Genomic DNA, 22,385 nt, shown 5'->3' with positions numbered 1-22,385 from the left:
GACAAAAAAAAACCTTTCCAGACAAGTTGAAGATAGATAATTTAAAAATAAAATTAATCTAGCATTCTTGCATTTTAATTCTTTAAGAATAAATCTGTAATCTGTCGTTTGGAAATACCGATGAAGATTTTTCTTTTAAAAAAGGAAGTCAGTTTGTTAAATTAATGGCTAACAAAGTTTCTGTACAATAATGTTTACTTTATGTTAATCTGAGTTCAGTGTTAGTCAACTTTACTTATGTGTACGTACCATGGGAATCGAGTGTTCAATGGAATGCAGATTTTCAGGGGTGAGCTCTGTGTTTATTGTCTTTATAACATGCTTTGTCATGTGGATTGCTCTTTGGCACTTGTTCCCGTTTAAGATATAGCTTTTAGGGCACCTCTAAGTGAAAACAAAAATTCTTCGCATTTTAAACATGAAGAAATCCTAAGAAAACATGAGAGTCATAGAGCTGTACAACATGGCAGCAAACCCTTTGGGACAACTCATCCATACCAATCAGATATCCCAAATTAATCTAGTCCCATTTGCCAGCATTTGGCCCATATCCCTCTAAACCCTTCCTATTTATATACCTGTCCAGATGCCTTTTAAATGTTGTAATTATACCAGTCTCCACCACTTCCCCTGGCAGCTCATTCTATACATGCACCACCCTCTGTGTGAAAAAAATTGCCTCTCGTGTCCCTTTTAAATCCTGCCCCTCTCACCTTATGCCTATGCCCTTGTTGGATAAGGCTGAAGATGACAGGAACTGATACGAGGCCTAACAATGGGCTGTTATGTGAATGGAATTATGCTGAATCAGTCAGGTCTGCTAAGAGTTAAAACTGCAAGAAGTTAGGAACGGCAGTCTCTACCAGACAAGGAATACGTTTGGACAAAATATTCAAGATTGGTCATGTACATGGATAATTCCAAACAAGGCACATGCTTGGCAAGAGACTTGTGTGTAAAGAGCCTGAAGAAATCCTTTTGTTCAGCAAGACTTTGAAGATTAACGTTGTGCAAGAAGTGCCTTATGTCAGGAGGTGTGATGAACACGTCAAGCAGAGTTTCAGCCTGGCCAGCTGTAAACCCTCCCGGGTAATAACGTTTGGATTTAGTTATAGAAATCAGGGTAGTGAAAGACAGTGGTTGAGATATCTCTAGTCATTAAGTGTGTTGTTATTTGTTTTAAGTACTTAATAAACTAATTGTGGTTTTTTTTAGAACTCTTAAGTGTCCCTGCTGTATCTTTGTCAATGTATGTATTGTTGTCTCTCAGAGATGGGCAACGCCCTCTAGTTTTGGACTCCCCCACTCTGTGAAAAATACCTTGGTTTTTCACCCTATCCCTGTGCCTCATGATTTTATAAACCTCATAAGGTCACCCCCTCCGCCTCCGAAGCCTCAGGGAAAATAGTTCTAGCCTATTCAGCTTCTCCATATAGCTCAAACCCTCCAATCCTGGCAACATCCTTGTAAATCTTTTCTGAACCCTTTCAAGTTTCACAACATCCTTCCTACAGCAGGGAGACCAAAATTGAATGTAGTATTCCAAAACTGTCCTAACCAATGTCTTGTACAGCTGCAACATGACCTCCCTACTCCTGTACTCAATGTACTGACCAATAAAGGTAAGCATACCAAACACCTCCTTCACTATCCTGTCTGCCTGGGACTCCACTTTCAAGGAACTATGAACCTGGACTCCAAAGTCACTTTGTTCAGCAACACTCCCCAGGACCTTACCATTAAATATACAAGTCCTGCCTGATTTGCCTTTTCCAAAATGCAGCGCTTCACATTCATCTAAATTAAACTCCATCTGCCACTCCTCAGCCCTTTGGCCCATCTGATCGAGGTCCTGGTATACTCTGAGGTAAACTTCGCTATCTACTATACCTCCAATTTTGGTGTCATTTGCAGACTTATTAACCATACCTCCTACATTCACATCCAAATCATTTACTTAAATGACAAAAAGCAGCGGACCCAGCATTGATCCTTGTGACACATTGCTGATCATAGGCCTCCAGTCTGAAAAGCAATCCTCTTCCACCACCTTCTGACTTATACCTTTGAGCCAGTTCTGTATCCACATAGCTAGTTCTCCCTGTATTCTATATGAGTTAACTTTGCTAACCAGGACACCATGAGGAACCTTGTCGAATGCTTTGCTGAAGTCCATAGATCACATCCACTGCTCTGCCTTCATCAAACTCATTCAGGTTAGTGAGACATGATTTCCTACACACAAAGCCATGTTGACCACCCCAAATTAGTCCTTGCCTTTCCAAACACACACAAATCCTCTCCCTCAGGATCCCCGCCGACAATTTGCCCACCACTGATTATCAAACTCCCCAAGCTATAATTCCCTTCTTTTCCTTACCATCTTTCTTAAATAGTGGCACCACGTTAGCCAACCTCCAGTCTTCCGACACCTCTCCTATGCCTATCTATGATACAAATATCTCGTCAAGGGGCCCACTTAGTTTCCCACAAAAGTGTAGGGTGCACCTGATCAGGTCCTGGGGATTTATCCACCTTTACGCGTTTTAAGATATCTTCTTAGCAAAAAGAAGAAGAGTCTTAAACTTGAGAACTATTAGTTTGCTACTGTTGCCGTACCAGAGGATCATTTTTAATTGAATAATTTATTATGAGTAACTTTCAACTATCGGTTCTCAATATTGTCTGTGCCCCTGTGTATCAATCCCCTCTTACTCTGCAGTTGTTGCTTAACTTACCAATTTTCAGGATTCAAGTTTTCTTTGCTATTTTGTTATTGTGTTTAGCTCCAAGGTTCAACGTCATTCACACAAATTTGTGGCTGTAGTATTCAAATGTATCTCTCCCTCAATTCAGTTCTCTGACATTAGTCCTTTTTGCTGGCTTTATTATCACTTGCTGAATATCTCAGTGGTCTTCCAAAGGGAAATTAGATCATTATCTGAAAAGGAAAAAGTTGCAGGGCCATGGGGAAAGACAGGGAGAGACCCTAGGTAAATTACCCCTTTAAACACTGCAGGCTGAATGGCTTCCTCCTTTGCTGTAAATGTTATGATTCTGTGACTCAATGCCGAGAACTGAACACAGCACTCTAGGTGTAGCCTGATGCAAGCACACTGTACCTTCAGTATTACAACTTCACACTTGAGTTTTATTGCCAAAGGGTAGGCTTTTCCTGTTTGTGGATAAGAGGTACTGCGAGTTTTTGGAAAAGGCAGCATCTGAGGAGAGAAAAACAAAGTTGATGTTTCAAGTCTGTGATCATTTGTTCAAACTGGAAATATTATGGATTTAATAAATTTTCCTGTAGATTTTATTATTTTACTTGTTGTTCAGCATAAGTAGAGACTGGCATTTAGTACATTTCGCGACCGTGGGACATTGCAAAGCGTTCTCCAACCAATAAAGCATTTCCAGAAGTAGGAAATATTGTCAGCAATATACACAGTGCAAGTTCTGTCACATAGCTGGCAATAAATGATCAGGTAATATGTTTTGGTGGTAATAGGCACTAATTCAGCATGTTTAGCTTGAGACTTTAATCAACTTGCCACTTTCACTTCAAACTAGTCAAGAAAGTTAGAAAAAAGCTCTTGAATATGTGACTTTTTATTTCAAAAATAAGTAATTCTGACGACCAGTTATTCCAATAAAAATTGTCACGCGATAAGCAAGAATGGCTGACTGTTTACAAACTGGCCAAAAAGAATGTTCATTGTTCTACAGCGACATAAGTTACGTGCCCTTAACTAGCAAAATCAATCTCAATGCAGTGAGATTGGAATCTCCGAAAAAAAATCTATTTTCAGATGATAAGTGGATGTTCATTTTGATGTTGTAATATGGTACTTTATTTGTTCTAGCTGGTTCAAATGACTTGCAATCCCACTACAGCTCGAGGTTTAATTCTAGTGTTATGGGGATTCGGGCCTTTAGTATGTCTTCTGCTACAAACCAAGCAACTTCCTTCATGTTTGATGTAACTATGTAAAAGGATAGGGTTATTCATGCTCTTGGGAATGAAGTACACAGGGGGGTTCTGTGTACTTCAAACTTAGGTCAGGCTGACTCATAATACAAACCTAATTAATTCCATAGTATGAGCTACAGCGGTTGAATGGATGTAAAATAGGTTTGAAAATATCAGTTGCTGAAATACTACTGATGAGCAGCTTGGAAAGGTAACTTACTAATTAAGTGTGTATTTTTTGGTACACTTTTGAACATAATCTGAATTTGTGCAACCTGTTCATTGTTTTATAGGATGAAATGATGATAAAAGTTGTAGAAACTGAACTTCTCTTCACTTGATTGCTGTTGGATGAAAGGAACTGAGACTAATTGCTTGAATTGCTTAAAACTGACTTGGTTGTTCTAGAGGACACCCAAACTAATATCATCATGAACAGCGATGAGCAAAGCATTGCAGTGCCACAGAAGTTATTGAGTCCAAGCCGGAGTTCCAACAGCTCTCTTAGACCAGATATTCGCCAGGTACAGGATATTCTCTTGTGCATCTTTTACTCCTTTTATAATATATGTTTTGTTTAAATATCATAGCTGCAGCCCATGTCATTAAAGAAAAGTAAAATGAATGGATGGCTTCAGACAATTACCACACTTTTGATTCACATGGTAATGTTTGCCTATAAAAATATTTGTTTTTTGACATTTTTCTTTCTAAATAGCATTAATGGAAGATAACTTTACTGCCATTGCACTAACTGCAGAATATGTGATTGTGACTGTGCAGTAGAACGTAGTGGTCAGTATATTGCAACCTAAAAATCTGTAAATATACAAAATGGTGGAAATGCTCAGCAGGTCTGGCAGCATCTGTGGTTACAGCAACAATATTTTGTGTTGACAATTTTTTCAAAACTGTTCTGGTTTTTTTTTCTAATGTTGTTTACTAGTCCAGATTGAATGTAGAACAACTACTCTTAGAAAACATCTAATTCGTTCATTCAACCAAAAAACACACTCTAGGTAAAATTTCCTTGTGCAGTCTGTCTTTTTATAAAATTAAAACTGCAGTGCAACTATTCTGTTAACTTTAAAGTTGAAAATGGAATTGTTACTTCTGTGGTCTTCGAGAGAACTAAGTACTGTACTCAATATTTTAGCCTGTTCTTTGAAATTATATAGTTTAATAAGGCATATAATTACAAATAGACATTTTATGAATTTATTTTCCTTTTAAATGTATAGTCCTAGATAACAGTCAGAGAACATAGAATGGTACAGATCAGGAACAGGCCCTTCGGCCCACCATGTCTGTGTTGACTGTGATGCTATTCTGTACTAATCCATTTTGGTTTGTATCCCTGTATTCTCTGCCTGTTCATATGTCTGTCTAAATGCCTCTTAAACATTGCTACCGTATCTGCTTCTACACACCTCCCCTGGCAATGCATTCCAGGCTCCTACAACCCTCTATATAAATAACTTGCCTCTCACATCTCCCTTAAAATTGTCCCCTCTCACCTTAAACCAATGCCCCATTGTATTTGACATTTCCACCCGGGGAAACAGACTTGAACTATCCACTCCATACGTGTGTCTCATAATTTTATATACTTCTATCAGGTCATCCCTCAGCCTCTGACACTCTACTGAAGGCAGTCCAAGTTTGTCGAGCTTCTCTTTTAATAGCTATTACACTTCAATCCAGGCAACATTCTGGTAAACCTCTTCTGCACCTTCTCCAATGCCATCCTGGCTATAGTGTGGTGACCAGAACTGTGCACAGAAATCCAAATGTGGCCTAATGTTATAAAGCAGATGTTGACCCTCCCCACTGCCTGAGAACTAAAACTGTAATACCCAAAGAGGAGCACCTCGCCTTATAATCTATTAAAGGAGTGTGAAAAGTGGTGTAGCCTGCTTTTCAGCAGCTTCTAGTGATTAAATAAAATAAATGCCTGACACTCATTTTAAAATCAACAAATAACAATTTATTTATCTAACTGTAACAGTGAACAAATTAACTAAACTGTTAACAAACCAAATAAACCCCTTCTAACTACTGACTGTTCCCAAATAAAGCAAGATTCTAATGGTATCCTGTTTTAACAAATAACAAGTCCCACTTATTTATTAAAAAAAAAATAGAATTTAGTCTCTCAAAATTGCAGCCAGGTTATGTCTTTCAGAATATTCTGTGCCTTCTGTGTCGAATGTTCTGTCAGGAACACCTTCTCCGTTGATTCTTCTCTCGGGAATATTAACTAGTTGTGCCGTTGGTACGTTTGAAATTTAGATGGTGCTTTCTCTAAGACATAGAGGCTCTGAGCCAGCGTTTCTCTCTTGAGAGCTGAGGGCTTTTAGCTCTGGTGGATGGGAGTTAGCTGTGTCTCATGGCAGTTAGCTCTCTGCTATTTGTCCAATTGCCCCTTCTTTCATACCCTTGATGACATCTCAATTTCTTACAATAGGAATGCTCCTATGTTGTCAAAACCATAATTTTTTAATTCAGTTGTTTTTTTTTGGTATCTAAGTGCCTGGTTCAAATTGATTGGCTAAATTCAAAAACTTGTTGTCTTGGTATCCCAAACTGTTGCTTGGACTGCTAACAGCACAGCCTTTCAATACGAATGTTTCAATTAAGGTGCTGTCTGTGTACTTGAAAACTTTCAACTGCTGCTCAAAGACATCCATTTTATATCTCTAAACGTAGAAAAAGCACATCATCTTTTAAAGGGACCACGCAATGTTTTGCCCCTTAACATCTTACAAATGCCAAATTCTAACTTGCGGCCTCCCAATCCACAAGCACTCTACCCAACTTTGCAATAATAACTAAAATCTTATATGGTTGCAGCATGACTTGCTAAATTTTCTACTCAACACCCCAATCGATGAAGACAAACATGCCATATTCCTTCCTTACCATATTATCCACTTGTGTTGTCACTTTCAGGGAGCTATGGACTTGCACCCCAAGGTCCTTATTACTAATGTGCAGACATTTACAGTATACTTTCATCTTGCATTTGACCTCCCAAGATGCACCACCTCACACTTGTCTGGATTAAACTCCAACTGTCACTTCTCAATCCAACTTTCCAGCCGATCTGTATCCTGCTGCTTCTTTTGATATCCTTCCTCACCCTCCACAACTCCATCAATTTTTGTCATCTACAAACTTAATAATCAGCTTTCCGACATTTTCATCTAAGTCATTCATATATTACAAACATCAGAGACCCCAGCACTGATTATTGCAGAAAGCTACACAGGTCTCCAGTCAGATACACACCCCTCCGTATCCACCCTCTGACTAAGCCAATTTTGTATCCACTTAACAACTCCCCATGGATTCCATGCGATTTGATCTTCTGGATCAGCCTACTGTGAAGGACCTTGTCAAATGCTTTAGTAAAGTCCTTTTGACACCATCCACTGTCCTACCCTCATTAATCATCTTTGTCACTTCCTCAAAAAAAAAACTCCATCAGGTTTGAGACAAGACCTCCCCTGCATAAAGCCATGCTGACCAGCTCTAATAAGTCCATTCTTCTCAAAAAGCAAGTTAATCCTGTCCCTAAGAATCTTGTCCAATAAATTCCCTACCACTGATGTAAGCCTCATCGGCCTAAAGTTTCCACCAAAGGGATGTGTTCGATGATTATACCCTATGCTTTAATTTTTGGTACTGATGTTACAGTTTTCTTCATGATTAAAAAGGTGTGACTTTTTTTGTTCCTCAATTGTACAGAATCATGAAGGCATGTGTAACAAAAATGTTTGATTTTCCAGCTCCTCTGCTTAAATCAGCTTCATATGACAAATGTGAATTTGTGTTGAGCTGGGATAGGCTACCTGTTCTGCTCAGTATTGACAGGCAGAGTTAGGATAGAATTTTCTGAATGCAGTTATTTTTGCTAACGTAGCAAGCTACTGACAAATAAAAGCTTGCTGGAGAAAATAGCCTGTATGTGGCTGGAAGTGCTGTTCTTCACTCCTTTCAAATCTGCTATCATCACCCTCTCCTCAAAAACAACCCCTGACCTCATTATTCTTGAAAGCTACCATCTGCCACAATATGTCCAAACTTCTTTTCCTGTCCAAAGTCTTTGAGCATGTTGGTGTATCTTCTTTTGCAAAAATCCTTGTTTGAATTCCTCAAATCACCTGATTTGTATCTGCCACAGTACAGAATAAGCTTTTATGAAAGACTCAACTGCATCTGATCTGATTGTGACATCAATAAACTATCCCTCCTCATCCTCTTGACCTGTCTGAAGCCTTTGACAGAATTAACCAAATGATCCTCCTCTACTATCATTCATCCGAATGACTTTGCTATCTAATCATATTCAGACTATAGCTTGCAATGATTTCTCTTCCAGCTCCTGTACCATTCACTACCTGTTGCATCCCAAAGAATCTAACTATGGCCAGCTCTTATTTCTCATCTGTATTTCTTGTCTACTTTTTGGTAACATCATCTGAAAGCACATGAGAAGTTTTTAAATGAGCATTAATGGTAACCAGCTTTATCTCACAACCATCTCTCTTGAATTCTCCTCGTTGATAAGCATTCTGAAAATGAAGCAGTGTCCAATTTATTCTGGTTAACGTGAGGATGGTTGAAATTCCCTGCCAATACAATCCTTTTTGTTCCTTCACTTCTCAGCAATTTGCTTGCTGATTTGCTCTTCCACCTCTGACTATTTTGGGATCTGTAGTATCACCTCAGCAGTGTAATTATTGCTTATTTTTGTTCCTCAGTTCAACTTGTGTAGTTTCATTTGATGCTCCTTTTAGCCTATCATCACTTCTCACTATAAACATCTCTATATGTTTGTTTCCTTGACCAATCTTACAACTCCTCCCTCCTTTTCTAATCCCACTGTATTCTCCCTGAAAATCCTATAACTAACAATGTTGAGATTTCATTGCAGCCCTCTTTAACTTACTTTTCAACAATAACTCTAATTTCATATTTCCAAGTACAATGATGACACTTAGCACTACCTTGCCACTGCCTTTCATGAGCCCTGTGCTGTCTGTATGTTGTCACGTTGCTTGTCTGATGTACATTGCAGTATAAAACAGAATTCCCTGCAACTGACAATTGTAAAGCTGAAACCATTTAATTGGACCCTGCCAGATGCTACATTGCTTCAACCACAAACTCTCTCTGGCAAATATCTGATGCTGAACCAGACTGTACACAACTGTGGTGCTGTATTTGACACCAAGATAAACATCCAATCAGATCTGCGCCAGAAAATGTTGTCTGTTTCTGTCTGCCCAAAGTCTTGCCTGTTGCTGGTACACTGATCCTTTTGCCAACTCTAAACATAACAGTTTTAACACATTCCTGATCAACTTCTCACATTCAGCTCTCTATCAACTTGAGGTCACCTAAAACTCTGTTTCTTGAATTCTAACCTGCGCCGGTTGCCGTTCACCTATCATGCCAGCGCACACTGAGTTACATTGGCTTCCAGTTAGGCAACGCCTCAATTTTAGAATCTTCACAGTCTGTTTGAAATCCTTGCGCTCATTTTTAAATCCCTCCATTGTCTTGTCCCTCCCTACTTCTGCGGTCTCATCCAACTCCATCAGCCTCCAAGATAACTGTGGTCCTCTAATTCTGGCCTTTTGAATACCTCCAATCTTAATATACTTTAATGATATTTTAGGTAAAGAATCCCTCTCCTATCCACCATCACTGTGCTTTAAGTACTCTGTTGATGTGTGTGTGTTTATGTTGGTAAGTGGTGTTTCTTAGCGATCTGTACTGGATCTTCAGCTTTTCACTGATATATAACCTACAAATGCTTTTTCCAAGTCATTGCTATAGGCACATTTTGTTGATGACATTAATGTAGGAGGAACAGCATGTTGTGTAAATGGGGAGGAGGCTCAAAGGGCCATGAACATATTTACTGAGTTAGCAGAACCATGGCAGACGGCATTCAATATGGAGAAGTATGTGGTCACACACTTTGGATTTGAGAAAAATGAATCAGAATTTTTAAATGATGAGAAAATGAAACGGTGACTAAGTTCACAAATTAGAAATAGCTGGTATGTAGGTGTTTGGTACAAAATGTAATCTAGAAGCCTATTGGAATGTTGACCTTTATCTCAAGTATTGAAATACAAAGAAGAGAAGGTTTTGCTTCAGTTGTACTGAACTTTGGGCAAATTCGTCTTGTGTTCTGTTCTTGGCACAGTGCCTAAGTAACAATAGGTTGTCTCTAGATATGGATGCCAGACGTAAAAGTTCATAAGAATGAGTTGGATGAACCGCCTTATATTCCTTAGACTGTGGATGACTGAAAGGGTTAAAATTATAAATCGAGAAGATGCAGAGAAGTGATTCTCTCTGATGGACTTGCAAGAACATGAGACTTTGCAGCTAGGTCATTCAGAAATAAAATTGAGCAACACATTTTAGTTTAAATGATGCTGAAAGTTTTTTCCCTCGTTGAAGGACTGTGAATGCTGGGGGAGGTGTGGGGGCAAATAAAATGAAACTTCAACAGTAGACCACTTTTTTTATTGGGTAAGCTTGCCTGCGACCAGAGTGGATAAATGTGATTAATGTACAGCGTAGCCATGATATCTGGAAACTGATCATGGATGTGGAACTCAAACAATTGTTGCTGTTTCTATGTTGTTTATGGCAACTTGAAGTTTGTTATAGTTATTTACGTAACAGTAACTACATAAAAAAGTTATTAATTGGTTATAAAACATTTGTTGTGCATTTGGTACTGTGCGGATAATCCCACCATTATGTTGTGCTGCTGGTATTGGCATTATGATATGTATGTGAAAAAAGAATCTGAGCAAAATGAGAGATTTTCCACATCAAATGGCCCTGTTATTTCTGAAAGAAACTTAGAGGAGGTGTACATGGCGAAAAAATATATCTCTCATCAGTTTAATTGATATTAAATTATGTTCATCTTCAATTTATTTGCTAACTCTTGCACAAATTCATTGTACATTGAGTTTGGGAATATTGTTTATATATTTTACCAATGCTGATGACTTCAACTTGTCATTTGATCGTAAGTTGTGTGATTATGGAATCAGGAAGTTGAACATGAATTGAAAAATGTGTATGAAATATTTAAGCTGCATCTCTCTCTAAGCTTTTTATGCATTTTCTAGTTTTGTTTAAATAATTAATGGTTTGGTAGGAGAGTACTTGAGTATTGTGGAAAAAGACATTTTGTTCCAGCTTTTTGCCTTGCACTTCATAAGGATAATTTGAAAGAATGCTAAATGAAGGGGAAAATCAACATTTATATTGATTGATTGCCTGAGGACTTTGTTTGTTACGGAGAATGTAAGTATTTTATGGTGTTGAAACACACTATGTTGTCTCTGCAAGGAAAATGGCCACTGTATGAATTTACATAGATTCTGTTACACACTAAGCAGTGTATTTTGTTGCACAATGAGGATTATCCAGCAAATGTTGTTAAATTGAAGAATCTCCTCTAATGTTGGACACAGTGTTGCAAGTTTTGCAAGCATTGGCTGATTCCTCACAGTCAAACAGAAGTGATCTTGTCAGTGTACCTGTTATCATGCAGAATGGCTTTAATGCACCTTATTTTAGCATCAGATTTGCATGATGAACAGATGGCAGTGGCCTTATTTATGAGGTTTCTGATGGGGCCAATCTTGTAGCATATCGCACTGTACGAATCCCAGGTTGCATAACGATCACGGAACATAGGTTTGCAGTACCTGACTGTCCCAACGCACTACTGACCAACTTCCCACATTTGGGTACTTTGTAAACTTGAGGTGACCTAGACCTCAAACTTGCACCAGTTTCATTTCACACATCACACTTGTGATCGCTCACTTACAGTGGCTCCCAGTTAAGCAATGTTTTAAATTTTCATGCTCATTTTTTAATCTATCCATTGTCTTGCCTCTCCTTAGCTCTGAAATCTCACCCAGCCCTGCAAGCCTCCAGTGTAAATGTTCACCTCTAATGTGTTTCCAATTTTAAGCACTTTACCATGCCGTCCATGCCTTCAACTGCAAAGTCTCCAAACTTTGGAATTCCTTCTCTCAACTTCCTCTGAAAAACAATCAAGCACTTGATTTTGTTTGAAAATCCTCCTGTAGTAGATTAGCTGCTGGCCAGTCTCAGCTATGATAGGTCTGTGCAGCATTGCTTATTGGCCACATGTATTTGCTAAGGCCCATAATGGTAGCTTCGTAACACCAATTAAAGGTACAACTCGTATTGCTTAAAGCCTCTTAAAGGGGATAGTGTGGTGTGGCTCAACTCGATGTTGGTAATCATGCAGGAAGCGGTTCTGACTTGAGAAAAGTTGAAGACTGGTTCAACTTGGGAGAGAATGGCCTTCGAGGATTTTGAAATTGCCAGTTGCTGTGCTGGAGGATGTAGAACAGTGGAGAAACCTTCCCTGGTGGTCTAGTGGTTAGGATTCGGTGCTTTTTCCCTGCGGCCCGAGTTCGGTCCTTGGTTAGGGAGCGAGTGTTTAGGGATGGCATGGTGACACAGTAGTTAGCACTGCTGTCTCACAGCACCAGGGACCTGGGGTTTAATTCCACCCTTGGGTCACTGTCTGTGTGGAGTTTGCCCGTGTCTGCGTGAGTTTTGCTGCTGGTGCTCCAGTTGCCTCCCATAGTCCAAAGATGTGCTGGTTTGGTGGATTGGCCATGCTAAATTGCCCATAGTATCCAGACATGTGCAAGCTAGGTGGGTTAGCCATGGGAAATGCAATATTACAGGGATAGGGTGGGGGTGTGTGTCTGGTGGAATGCTCTTCAGAGGGTCACTGTGGACTCGTTGGGCCAAATGGCCTGCTTTCACACTGTCGGGATTCTATGATTCTGTACCTGCAGGAGTCAGTAGGCTCTCCAGACATGAACTCAAGGCAGTGGACACAGATTGTTATGGGGGTTATTGCCAGTAGTATCACCCCAAGGAGATGGATGCCATACAGCAAAATGTTTAATAATCTCACGTGAATGGCCAAGGTCAGTAAATACATCTGAAGTTTCATTTGATCCCCTCCACACCCCAGAAGAAAACTCAGGCACTCCAATAATTCATTTTCTGACAGTACTAATCAATTAGGATTTGTACCTGACATGCATAGATTCTACTGCACCTTCATATTCTTAACATTGCCACAAGCCCCACATGCTTATTTCTGAGCTCGCAACCACAGGTAGTACGGGCACGTTACCCAAAAAGATTCCACCACAGTTCCTCCTCTTGTAGGCACTGTAGCCCACAATCAGTGGCAAGAGGTACTAAGTGGAGAAGGAACCACACGCTAACTGTCCTAATCTCCATGGAGGATATTCTGCTAACCATTCCTTGATTGACCACTGTCCTAAAGTAATTGATCAAAGATGACGATATTCTCATATCTAATCTTCCTTTTCACTTCCCAACATCCTCCTCATCCATAATCTACATCTTTTATTCTTACAGCTGCACCCTCCTTCCCTGCCACAACCGTAGCCTTGTGTCTTTTACCACAAAAACTACACCTTTCCAGCTGGAAGAAGACCAAGGTGACAGTGGTGATGAAAACACATTGTTACTTGAAAGTTGCAGCCACCAGCTCAGATACTGACACTGTAATTATCTTAGAGAGTGACATAAAGGCAAGAAAAACACTTGAAAGTTACAAAGCCAATCAAAGACGAGTGTAAAGATGACACAAATACTAGACTGGGGAAGGCAAACGTTTAAGTTCTGCAGAGGACTCAGATGAGGACTTTGGAAGGGCAGGCTACATAAGAATGCTGATGAGCCCCACACAGTTACTTGTGCTGTCTGCTAGGAAGATTATCTGAAAGCCAGCGTTCACTGTCTAGGAGCATGGAGTGGATGACAACAATTTGGCATGGTTCATTATTTTTACCCATTCGCTACAGCATTGAAATGGCACCAACTTGTGAACATTCTTATGGACCACCCCATGATGCAACATCTGATTGATCTGTCAGCTCCCCTGGCAACGCAAGTAGGTTCAACCAAAAGTTTGTTTGCTACAGTGGACACTCAGACTAAAGTTCCAAGAGTTTACTCCCATGCCAGAAACTTCTGGAATTTGTGCTGCTAGTCCTGTCCTTACTTCAACCATGCCTCACTGATTGCAGCAATATCATATTCCCACATGCTGATCAATGCTGTACGTTCATCCATCTTACCCACTTTCTGGACCTCCTTTGTGCCTTATCCTGCCCATTTCTTTTCTGCCTAGAGGACTGTGTAAGAGTTTCTTCTAGGATTGGATATGATTGGACCTTCTTCCCGACCTAATATCTACTCTGTCCCTCATCCCCCTGCCAAATTAGTTTAAATCTCCCTGATGGTGCAAAGGAACCTCCCAGTAAAAATATTGGACCTATACCAGTTCAGGGGCAACCGGTTCAGCTTGTACAGGTCCTACTTACCCCAGATACTGCCCAATGATCCAAACATCATTTGAAATTCTTCTAAGACATGCTGTGAGAGAGAGAGAGAGAGAGAGAGACTTTCTGGGCAGTAATGGGGGTTTGTTTACATTGGGAAAATTTTATAAGCAAACAAAGTAAACAATTGAGAATTAGGCACCAGTTTAGAAGGCCAGTGACTGATTTCTTTTGTTTTCTTTTAATTGGGGGAAGTTTAGGGGGGAAAATAATGCTTTTCTTTTAGAATCATTTTGGTCAGTTCTGTAAGGTTCTTACCTGAAACTGGATGTATAAAGTACTTGCTTCTGAGAAAGGGAGATGATAGTTTAGAATTGTTGAAAGTAGGTTACCTCACTGTACAGAGTTTAGTAAAATTTCCAAATCAGAAAAGTTTAGTTAAAACCCTGAAGGGGTTATTTAAAGCTGAGAAAGTTTTTAAGCTCTGTTGTTTCAAGGTTCCAGAATGAGAATGAGATTCTCATGCTTGGGAATTGAAGTCACAGGTGAATTAAGTCCTGTAGTGATGATGGAGAAGGGAACTATCCCTGATATGAGTACTGTAAAGGATTGTCTTTGGGATTGATAGGATTATGTGCTTACTGTGTGTTTTGAAATCTTTAAATTTGTGTTGAATGTAAACGAGTTTATTCTATTTTATCCATCACAAAATTTTACAGAACAGTTTAACATCTTGGGGAATCTATAGTAATTCATCAAATTGGTTCTTAAGGTCAAAAACACAAAAGATATATGTGAGAAACCAGTGGAATGAGTAAGACAGATACCAGATACCTTGCATGTTGGAGCAAGGAAACTTTACAGACATGAGCAGGAACCATCAGATAAATGTTTTATCTGTAACAATACGTCATTTTCAGAAAACATGCCAACGAAGGTTACCGTCAAAAAGGAAGCAATCAAATAATTGCTTTCACAGAGATTAATGAGGTAGAACAGTCTATAGTAGAAGGAAAACCTAATGTGTGCCTCGAGAAGAATGGGTGATCTGGATCTCGCCTTTTGGCAAGGAGGTAGTTACGGCAATGTTTATCTCACTAATTTCAAGTTTGATACTGGAGCTGGATGAGCATGGCTATATTATCAGAATGTATTTTCAACCATGATGCTACCAGCTGTAGATGTATAACACTGAGGATTACGAGTATGCTGTCAGCCCTTCTCCAATAGACGAGACAACAGATAGTTGATAACTTGCACAAATTTTGCAATCAAGAGTTCTCACTCTTGAAGAATGTGTGTCTTGGTTTCCGTTTTCTTCACATGACTAAAGGAATCAAGAAACAACAGTTCCAGAAGCAAACAGTCATGGAATAACGAACCAAGGAATGACTAGTCAAGGAACAGTCTGACATGGAACAACCAGTCAACCGTTACATGAGTTTTACAGGGTACCTTAGATTCATGACAGAACCCAAACAGAAGAGAGCACCTGTTGAGATTAGCTATGTTGGCATAGTTCCATTCTATCAACAAAAGATGGTGACTAGTAAGCAATAATTGGCTCAACTCAATTTTACAGAAGCAGGAGAGAGACAAGAAAATCTCGCCATTCATTGGTATTGTCAAAGGTTGGCCAGACCAAAGGCTGAGTAGGTTGGATTTAGAAACAAACTTTGAGCACTGACAGTTGTTCACAATCCTGGACAAATTACTAGTATAGTATGGAAATCTAGTTATTCCAGCTTCTCTTCAGGAAGACATTCAGCAGACACTAGGGATTTTTAGAGATCACCAAGTTTAGAACCAGAGCTTGGTCAGCCATATAGTGGTCCAAAGACAATGAAGAAATCATAACCAATTGTGAAACTGTACAGGATTGGCAGAAAGGTTTTCCATTGTTGTCAACAATAAAGAGAGTTCGGACTGTAAGAATCAGCAACATTTTCAAGCAAATATTAGCAACCAGAACATGAATAGAAGTTGCCTGAAAAGATCAGCAGGCCTGGCAGTATCTGTGAAGAAAAAATCCTCAGAAGGGTCACTGGACCTGAAACGTTAACTCTGAATTTTTTCTTCACAGGTGCTGCCAGACCTGCTGAGCTTTTCCAACAACTTCTGTTTTTGTTCCTGATTTACAGCATCTGCAGTTCTTTCAGTTTTAATTAGCAACCAGAAGGTGAATGAACAGAATTTCCCACTGATACACATTGAAATAACTTCAGCTGAAGTAACTGAGTGTAACGCAGATTGGTGAACAAATTGTGACGACAGATTTAAGTCTGATATTAGGTTCTGAGATGACTCTGAAGCAAAAGTTCAAACCGAGAATTTCATTTTTCTTTATCTTCCCAGGAAGAGCCCTCAGTACCAGTGACAGACATCTTGCTAAGTAAGAAGTAATCCTTCAATAGCAGAACTGAGGAAGTGGACATGTTGGTGACACCAACAATGTTGGTTGCACCAATAATGCAATCCCTGCAATCACTGAGATCATCTCACCTCATAACCACCTCTATGGAGGTAATTAATGAGGTTAAAGATGCTCCAATATAATGGCACTTTTGGACCACAGACTATCAGGAAAGAATCAAAGTCGACAGTTTTCAACCCAGCCATCTAACAGTCTTCCAAGGCTGAAAGGAGCATGTTCTGAGAGAATAGTGAAAACTCCAGACCATATGAATTTGTGAACTATGAGACTGAGTGGGAGATGGGGAGGTAATACAGTGCTAAATGTTATTAGATAAACAAATCAATAAGCTAAACAGTTGGAGAAGGCTTTGGGAAGATGTTATATAAGCATGTAAGAGCTCGAAAAGGTTAATGCTGATGAATGCTTAAGTACCCATTATGATGATATCAGCAGACGTGGGAGAATAGCTTGGTGCCAGTAAACCCGTACCATGGTGGGCGGTAATGCAGATGGTCTCAGTCAACAAGAGGGTCTGTTGTGCAGACTGCTGATCATAACCGGTCTATGTGGAGCACAAATTTAGCGTAGAACACTTGGGGAAAATGGCTTGTTTTTGTGCTGTAAATTTCATGTGTTATTTAATAAAGAAACTGGGCGAAATTCTAATAAATACTTTTCATAAATTGAGCAGTAGAATATATCCAGCTAACTTGTGAGAAACTCAATGTTATTTATGTGCTGTATCAAGTTAACAAGTTATCTTTTGCTTGGACCTGTGGGATTGAAACCACACACAGAACAACGTATGGGACAGGGATAGGATTATTATTTTTTTTTTGTCAATTTAAGGTAGCAAATAAGAAACTAGTAGCTTCTATCTTGTGTTTAAATTAGGTATTCTTGAAGAATGGTTTAGACCTGGAAAATAAGTAAAAGATTGCTTGATTTAATGCTGCTGGTTCGATCAAAAATGATTTTAGAGTCTATGGTATTCTTTTGTTTTTGTGCCCATTATTCTCAAACCTATTAATATTTTTGCCAATTTTGGATTATTAACTTTACTATGAATTTGTAGATTTAATTATGTGAAGTAAGTTTAAGTGCCTGATTCCTGTTGTCTTTCTCTTTTTTTTTTAAATTTTAATGTTGCTTAGTGTATTGAAACAACCAGCAAATAATTGTGGCAGTATAACTGTCACAATTGAGTTTACAAAAATATCATCAAACTAACCTTAAATGATAGTTAACAACTCGGTAATATGCTGTCAACCAGTGCTTTCTATTCTTCAGCTAGATTGTGTTGTTCATGCGTCTGAATTGCAGTAACAAGTGTTAATCCCTAAGTAACAAATGAGAAATATCTACTGTGAAATTGAAATGACTGTTCAGCAGGAGCTAAGCAGTATAACAGAATAGTGCACTACATGGCAAAAATCAGGATTAAACAGTCATAAATTGTCATTAATTAAATGGAGTATAAATTTTAATTGAAATCTTTTTTCACTTAAGCAGCAGCAACAGCTTATGTTTTGAATACTGAATGTTGAACTTTCTGTTTGCGCGTATCTAATAGATACTTGGTATATATGCATTCATAAGTGTGAGCGTTGTAACAACCTTTGATGACATTTTCTTTTAAATGCACTTGTGATGGGAACCAGAACAATCTTTCTTCTCCTTCTCCCTTCCAACAGTTAGTAGCCGTTAACAGGGTTTTTTCTGTATTGATCCTGAGAGAAGACAGGGTTTCCTTGGACGTTCATCAGCAGTGTGCATAAAACTGTGGCAGATTTTCAACTGTCGGTTTTATTGTGCAAAAGTTCTTCTTGTGCAGGTGGCCCAGTTATATCCCAAAGCTTATTGTGCTGTAATATCCATTCCATATGTGTTATAGCCCAGAAACAAATGAAGCAGCAAATATAATTCTTGACCATGGCACTGGGAGAACTCCCTATCGTTGGAATAATACAATGAGATTTTTATATTAGCCGGAAGAGGACAGATACGGTCTCGATGTACGATATCACTTCAAATGTGAAAAGCAGCTAAGCGGAATGTTTTCTGCTCATCAAGGGTCTATCGGTGTAGAACTTCATGTGTAAAAACATAACATGGCAATAGAGCAAAGGGAGAAGGGGATCTCTTGACTGAAGGTTTACCTGACTCATCTTCAGAGTACACTTTTATCTCCACTTTGGGCACAAGCAGTAAAAATAGTGGGTATACCTGGACTCTGCCACTTCCTCAACCTGGGCCTGCAACGCCACAGTATGGCAAAGATGGGGCTAGTAATAGTTATCAAAGTCACTCTAGTCCTCGATTGCTGTTGCAGAGAAACCTTCCAACTGGAACCAGTGACATCGCTAAAATGTTTTGATTTGTCATTTTTAGTTTGACCTGGGAGGTCACGATTGATGTAGTGAAAAGGAGACTTCATTGTCTTATCTTCAAGCAGGAGGATGAGCATATGGCATTACCATCAGTTACGCACGTTGCTCCGTGGCCACTACATCTCAATGTGTCGATGTTGGAGAGAGTGAAAGTTGAAAGTTTTAGGTTTGGTGCCAGTGAAATGGGCTATTTTGTCCTGGGTGGTGTGAAGCTTTCGAGTTGTTTGAGCTGCACTCATCTAACCATCATGCATCTAATTCTGTGCTGGATCTGCTTTCCAAAGGAGACCTTTGAGAAAAGTAGCTACTGGCATATTGAAAATGTTCAAATTCTAAAGACTCCCAGCAAAGCAATATTAGTAGATGTAGGTGCTTGAATTGAGAATGGTTGGTGGATGACTTGGGTTTTGCTGATGTAAGTTACCCATATCCTGGTGAAGAAGACTAAAAAGGGAAGATTATGATTGAAAATGCTAATTTGTATTTCTAACTATGTTGCTAAATGGTGTTTCTTTGTGAACAAAGATAGAAGTCAATGAGGTGTTTCTTTTTCTTAGATAGCAGTTCTAAAGAGTGATAATGATTTTCATAGACAACAAGGTGCAGGGCTGGATGAACACAGCAGGCCAAGCAGCATCATAGGAGCAGAGAGGCTGACGTTTCGGGCCGAGACCCTTCATCAGAAAAGGGGGAGGGGAAGGGGGTTCTGAAATAAATAGGGAGAGAGTGGGAGGCGGATAGAAGAGGGATAGAGGAGAGGATAGGTGGAGAGGAAACAAACAGGTCGAAGAGGCGGGGATGGGGCCAGTAAAGGTGAGTGTAGGTGGGGAGTTAGGGAGGGGATAGGTCAGTCCAGGGAGGACGGACAGGTCAAGGGGGCGGGATGAGGTTAGTCGGTAGGAGATGGAGGTGCGGCTTGAGGTGGGAGGAGGGGATAGGTGGGAGGAAGAACAGGTTAGGGAGGCAGGGACGAGCTGGACTGGTTTAGGGATGCGGTAGGGGGAGGGGAGATTTTGAAGCTTGTGAACGTGCAGCCCTCCGCTCCAATCCCAACCTCACCATAGAACGTACAGCCCTCCACTCCAATCCCAACCTCGCCATAAAACCCGCGGACAAGGGAGGCGCAGTTGTAGTATGGCGCACTGACCTCTACATCGCCGAGGCCAGAAGCCAACTCTCCGACACCACCTCCTACCACCCCCTTGATCATGACCCCACCCCTGAGCACCAAACCATCATCTCCCAAACCATCCACAACCTCATCACCTCAGGTGACCTCCCACCCACGGCCTCCAACCTCATCGTTCCGCAACCTCACACTGCCTGCTTCTATCTCCTTCCCAAAATCCACAAACTTGAATGCCCTGGTCGACCCATTGTCTCCGCCTGCTCCTGCCCCACCGAACTGATCTCCAACTATCTGGACTCCATTTTCTCCCCCTTGGTCCAGGAACTCCCTACCTATGTCCGTGACACCACCCACGCCCTCCACCTCCTCCAGAACTTCCAATTCCCCGGTCCCCAACACCTCATCTTTACCATGGACGTCCAGTCCCTCTACACCTGCATTCCCCATGCAGATGGCCTTAAGGCCCTCCGCTTCTTCCTGTCCCGCAGGCCCGACCAGTCCCCCTCCACTGACACCCTCATCCGCTTAGCCGAACTCGTCCTCACCCTCAACAACTTCTCTTTCAATTCCTCCCACTTCCTACAGACAAAGGGGGTAGCCATGGGTACCCGCATGGGCCCAAGCTACGCTTGCCTCTTTGTAGGTTACGTGGAACAATCCCTCTTCCATGCCTACACCGGCCCTAAACCCCACCTCTTCCTCCGTTACATTGATGACTGTATCGGCGCCGCCTCATGCTCCCGCGAGGAGCTCGAACAGTTCATCCACTTCACTAACACCTTCCACCCCAACCTTAAGTTTACCTGGACCATCTCTAATACCCCTCTCCCCTTCCTGGACCTCTCTCTCTCCATATCGGGCAACCACCTAGAAACCGATAGTCATTTCAAGCCCACCGACTCCCACAGCTACCGAGAATACTCCTCCTCCCACCCACCTTCCTGCAAAAATGCTATCCCCTATTCCCAATTCCTTTGCCTCCACCGCATCTGCTCCCAGGATGAGGCATTCCACTCCCGTACATCTCAGTTGTCCTCGTTTTTCAAGGACCGTAACTTCCCCCGCTCAGTGGTCGAGAACGTCCTCAACCGTGTCTCCCACATCTCCCGCAACTCATCCCTCACACCCCGTCCACGCAATAAGAACCAAAAAAGAATCCCCCTCGTCCTCCCGTACCACTCCACCAACCTCCGGATCCAACGCATCATCCTCCGACACTTCCGCCATCTGCAATCCGACCCCACCACCAAAGACATCTTTCCCTCCCCACCTTTATCTGCTTTCCGGAGGGACAACTCTCTCCGTGACTCCCTTGTCCGCTCCACACTCCCCTCCAGCTCCACCACACCCGGCACTTTTCCCTGCAACCGCAGGAAGTGCTACACCTGCCCCCATACCTCCTCCCTCACCCCCATCCCAGGCCCCAAGAAGACTTTCCACATCAAGCAGATCTTCACCTGCAACATCTGCCAATGTGGTATACTGCATCCGCTGTACCCGGTGTGGCTTCCTCTACATCGGGGAAACCAAGCGGAGACTCGGGGACCGCTTTGCAGAACACTTACGCTCGGTTCGCAACAAACAACTGCACCTCCCGGTCGCGAACCATTTCAACTCCCCCTCCCATTCCTCAGACGACATGTCCATCCTGGGCCTCCTGCAGTGCCACAACGATGCCACCCGAAGGTTGCAGGAACAGCAACTCATATTCCGCTTGGGAACCCTGCAGCCCAATGGTATCAATGTGGATTTCACAAGTTTCAAAATCTCCCCTCCCCCCACCGCATCCCAAAACCAGTCCAACTCGTCCCTGCCTCCCTAACCTGTTCTTCCTCCCACCTATCCCCTCCTCCCACCTCAAGCCGCACCTCCATCTCCTACCGACCAACCTCATCCCGCCCCCTTGACCTGTCCGTCCTCCCTGGACTGACCTATCCCCTTCCTAACTCCCTACCTACACTCACCTTTACTGGCTCCATCCCCGCCTCTTCGACCTGTTTGTTTCCTCTCCACCATCCCTCTTCTATCCGCCTCCCACTCTCTCCCTATTTATTTCAAAACC

The 22,385-nt window shown here is 41.2% G+C and overlaps 1 protein-coding gene across 1 annotated transcript in view; it reads left to right on the top strand.

The window, feature by feature from the left end:
• Positions 1-4,267: 4,267 nt before the first annotated feature.
• LOC125485516 (oxysterol-binding protein-related protein 3-like) overlaps positions 4,268-22,385 on the top strand; it is a 38,559-nt gene continuing 20,441 nt past the window's right edge. The window contains exon 1 of the mRNA XM_048608599.1: positions 4,268-4,494. Within this exon, the coding sequence (XP_048464556.1) occupies positions 4,402-4,494 (93 nt within the window). The 5' untranslated portion in view covers positions 4,268-4,401. The remainder of the gene's footprint in view (positions 4,495-22,385) is intronic.

Source organism: Rhincodon typus, chromosome 2 (genome assembly GCF_021869965.1).
Source record: "Rhincodon typus isolate 14 chromosome 2, sRhiTyp1.1, whole genome shotgun sequence".
In the NCBI taxonomy this organism is placed as follows: domain Eukaryota; kingdom Metazoa; phylum Chordata; class Chondrichthyes; order Orectolobiformes; family Rhincodontidae; genus Rhincodon; species Rhincodon typus.
Note: the sequence above shows the minus strand (reverse complement) of the source record. Positions and strands in the feature narration are given on the sequence as shown.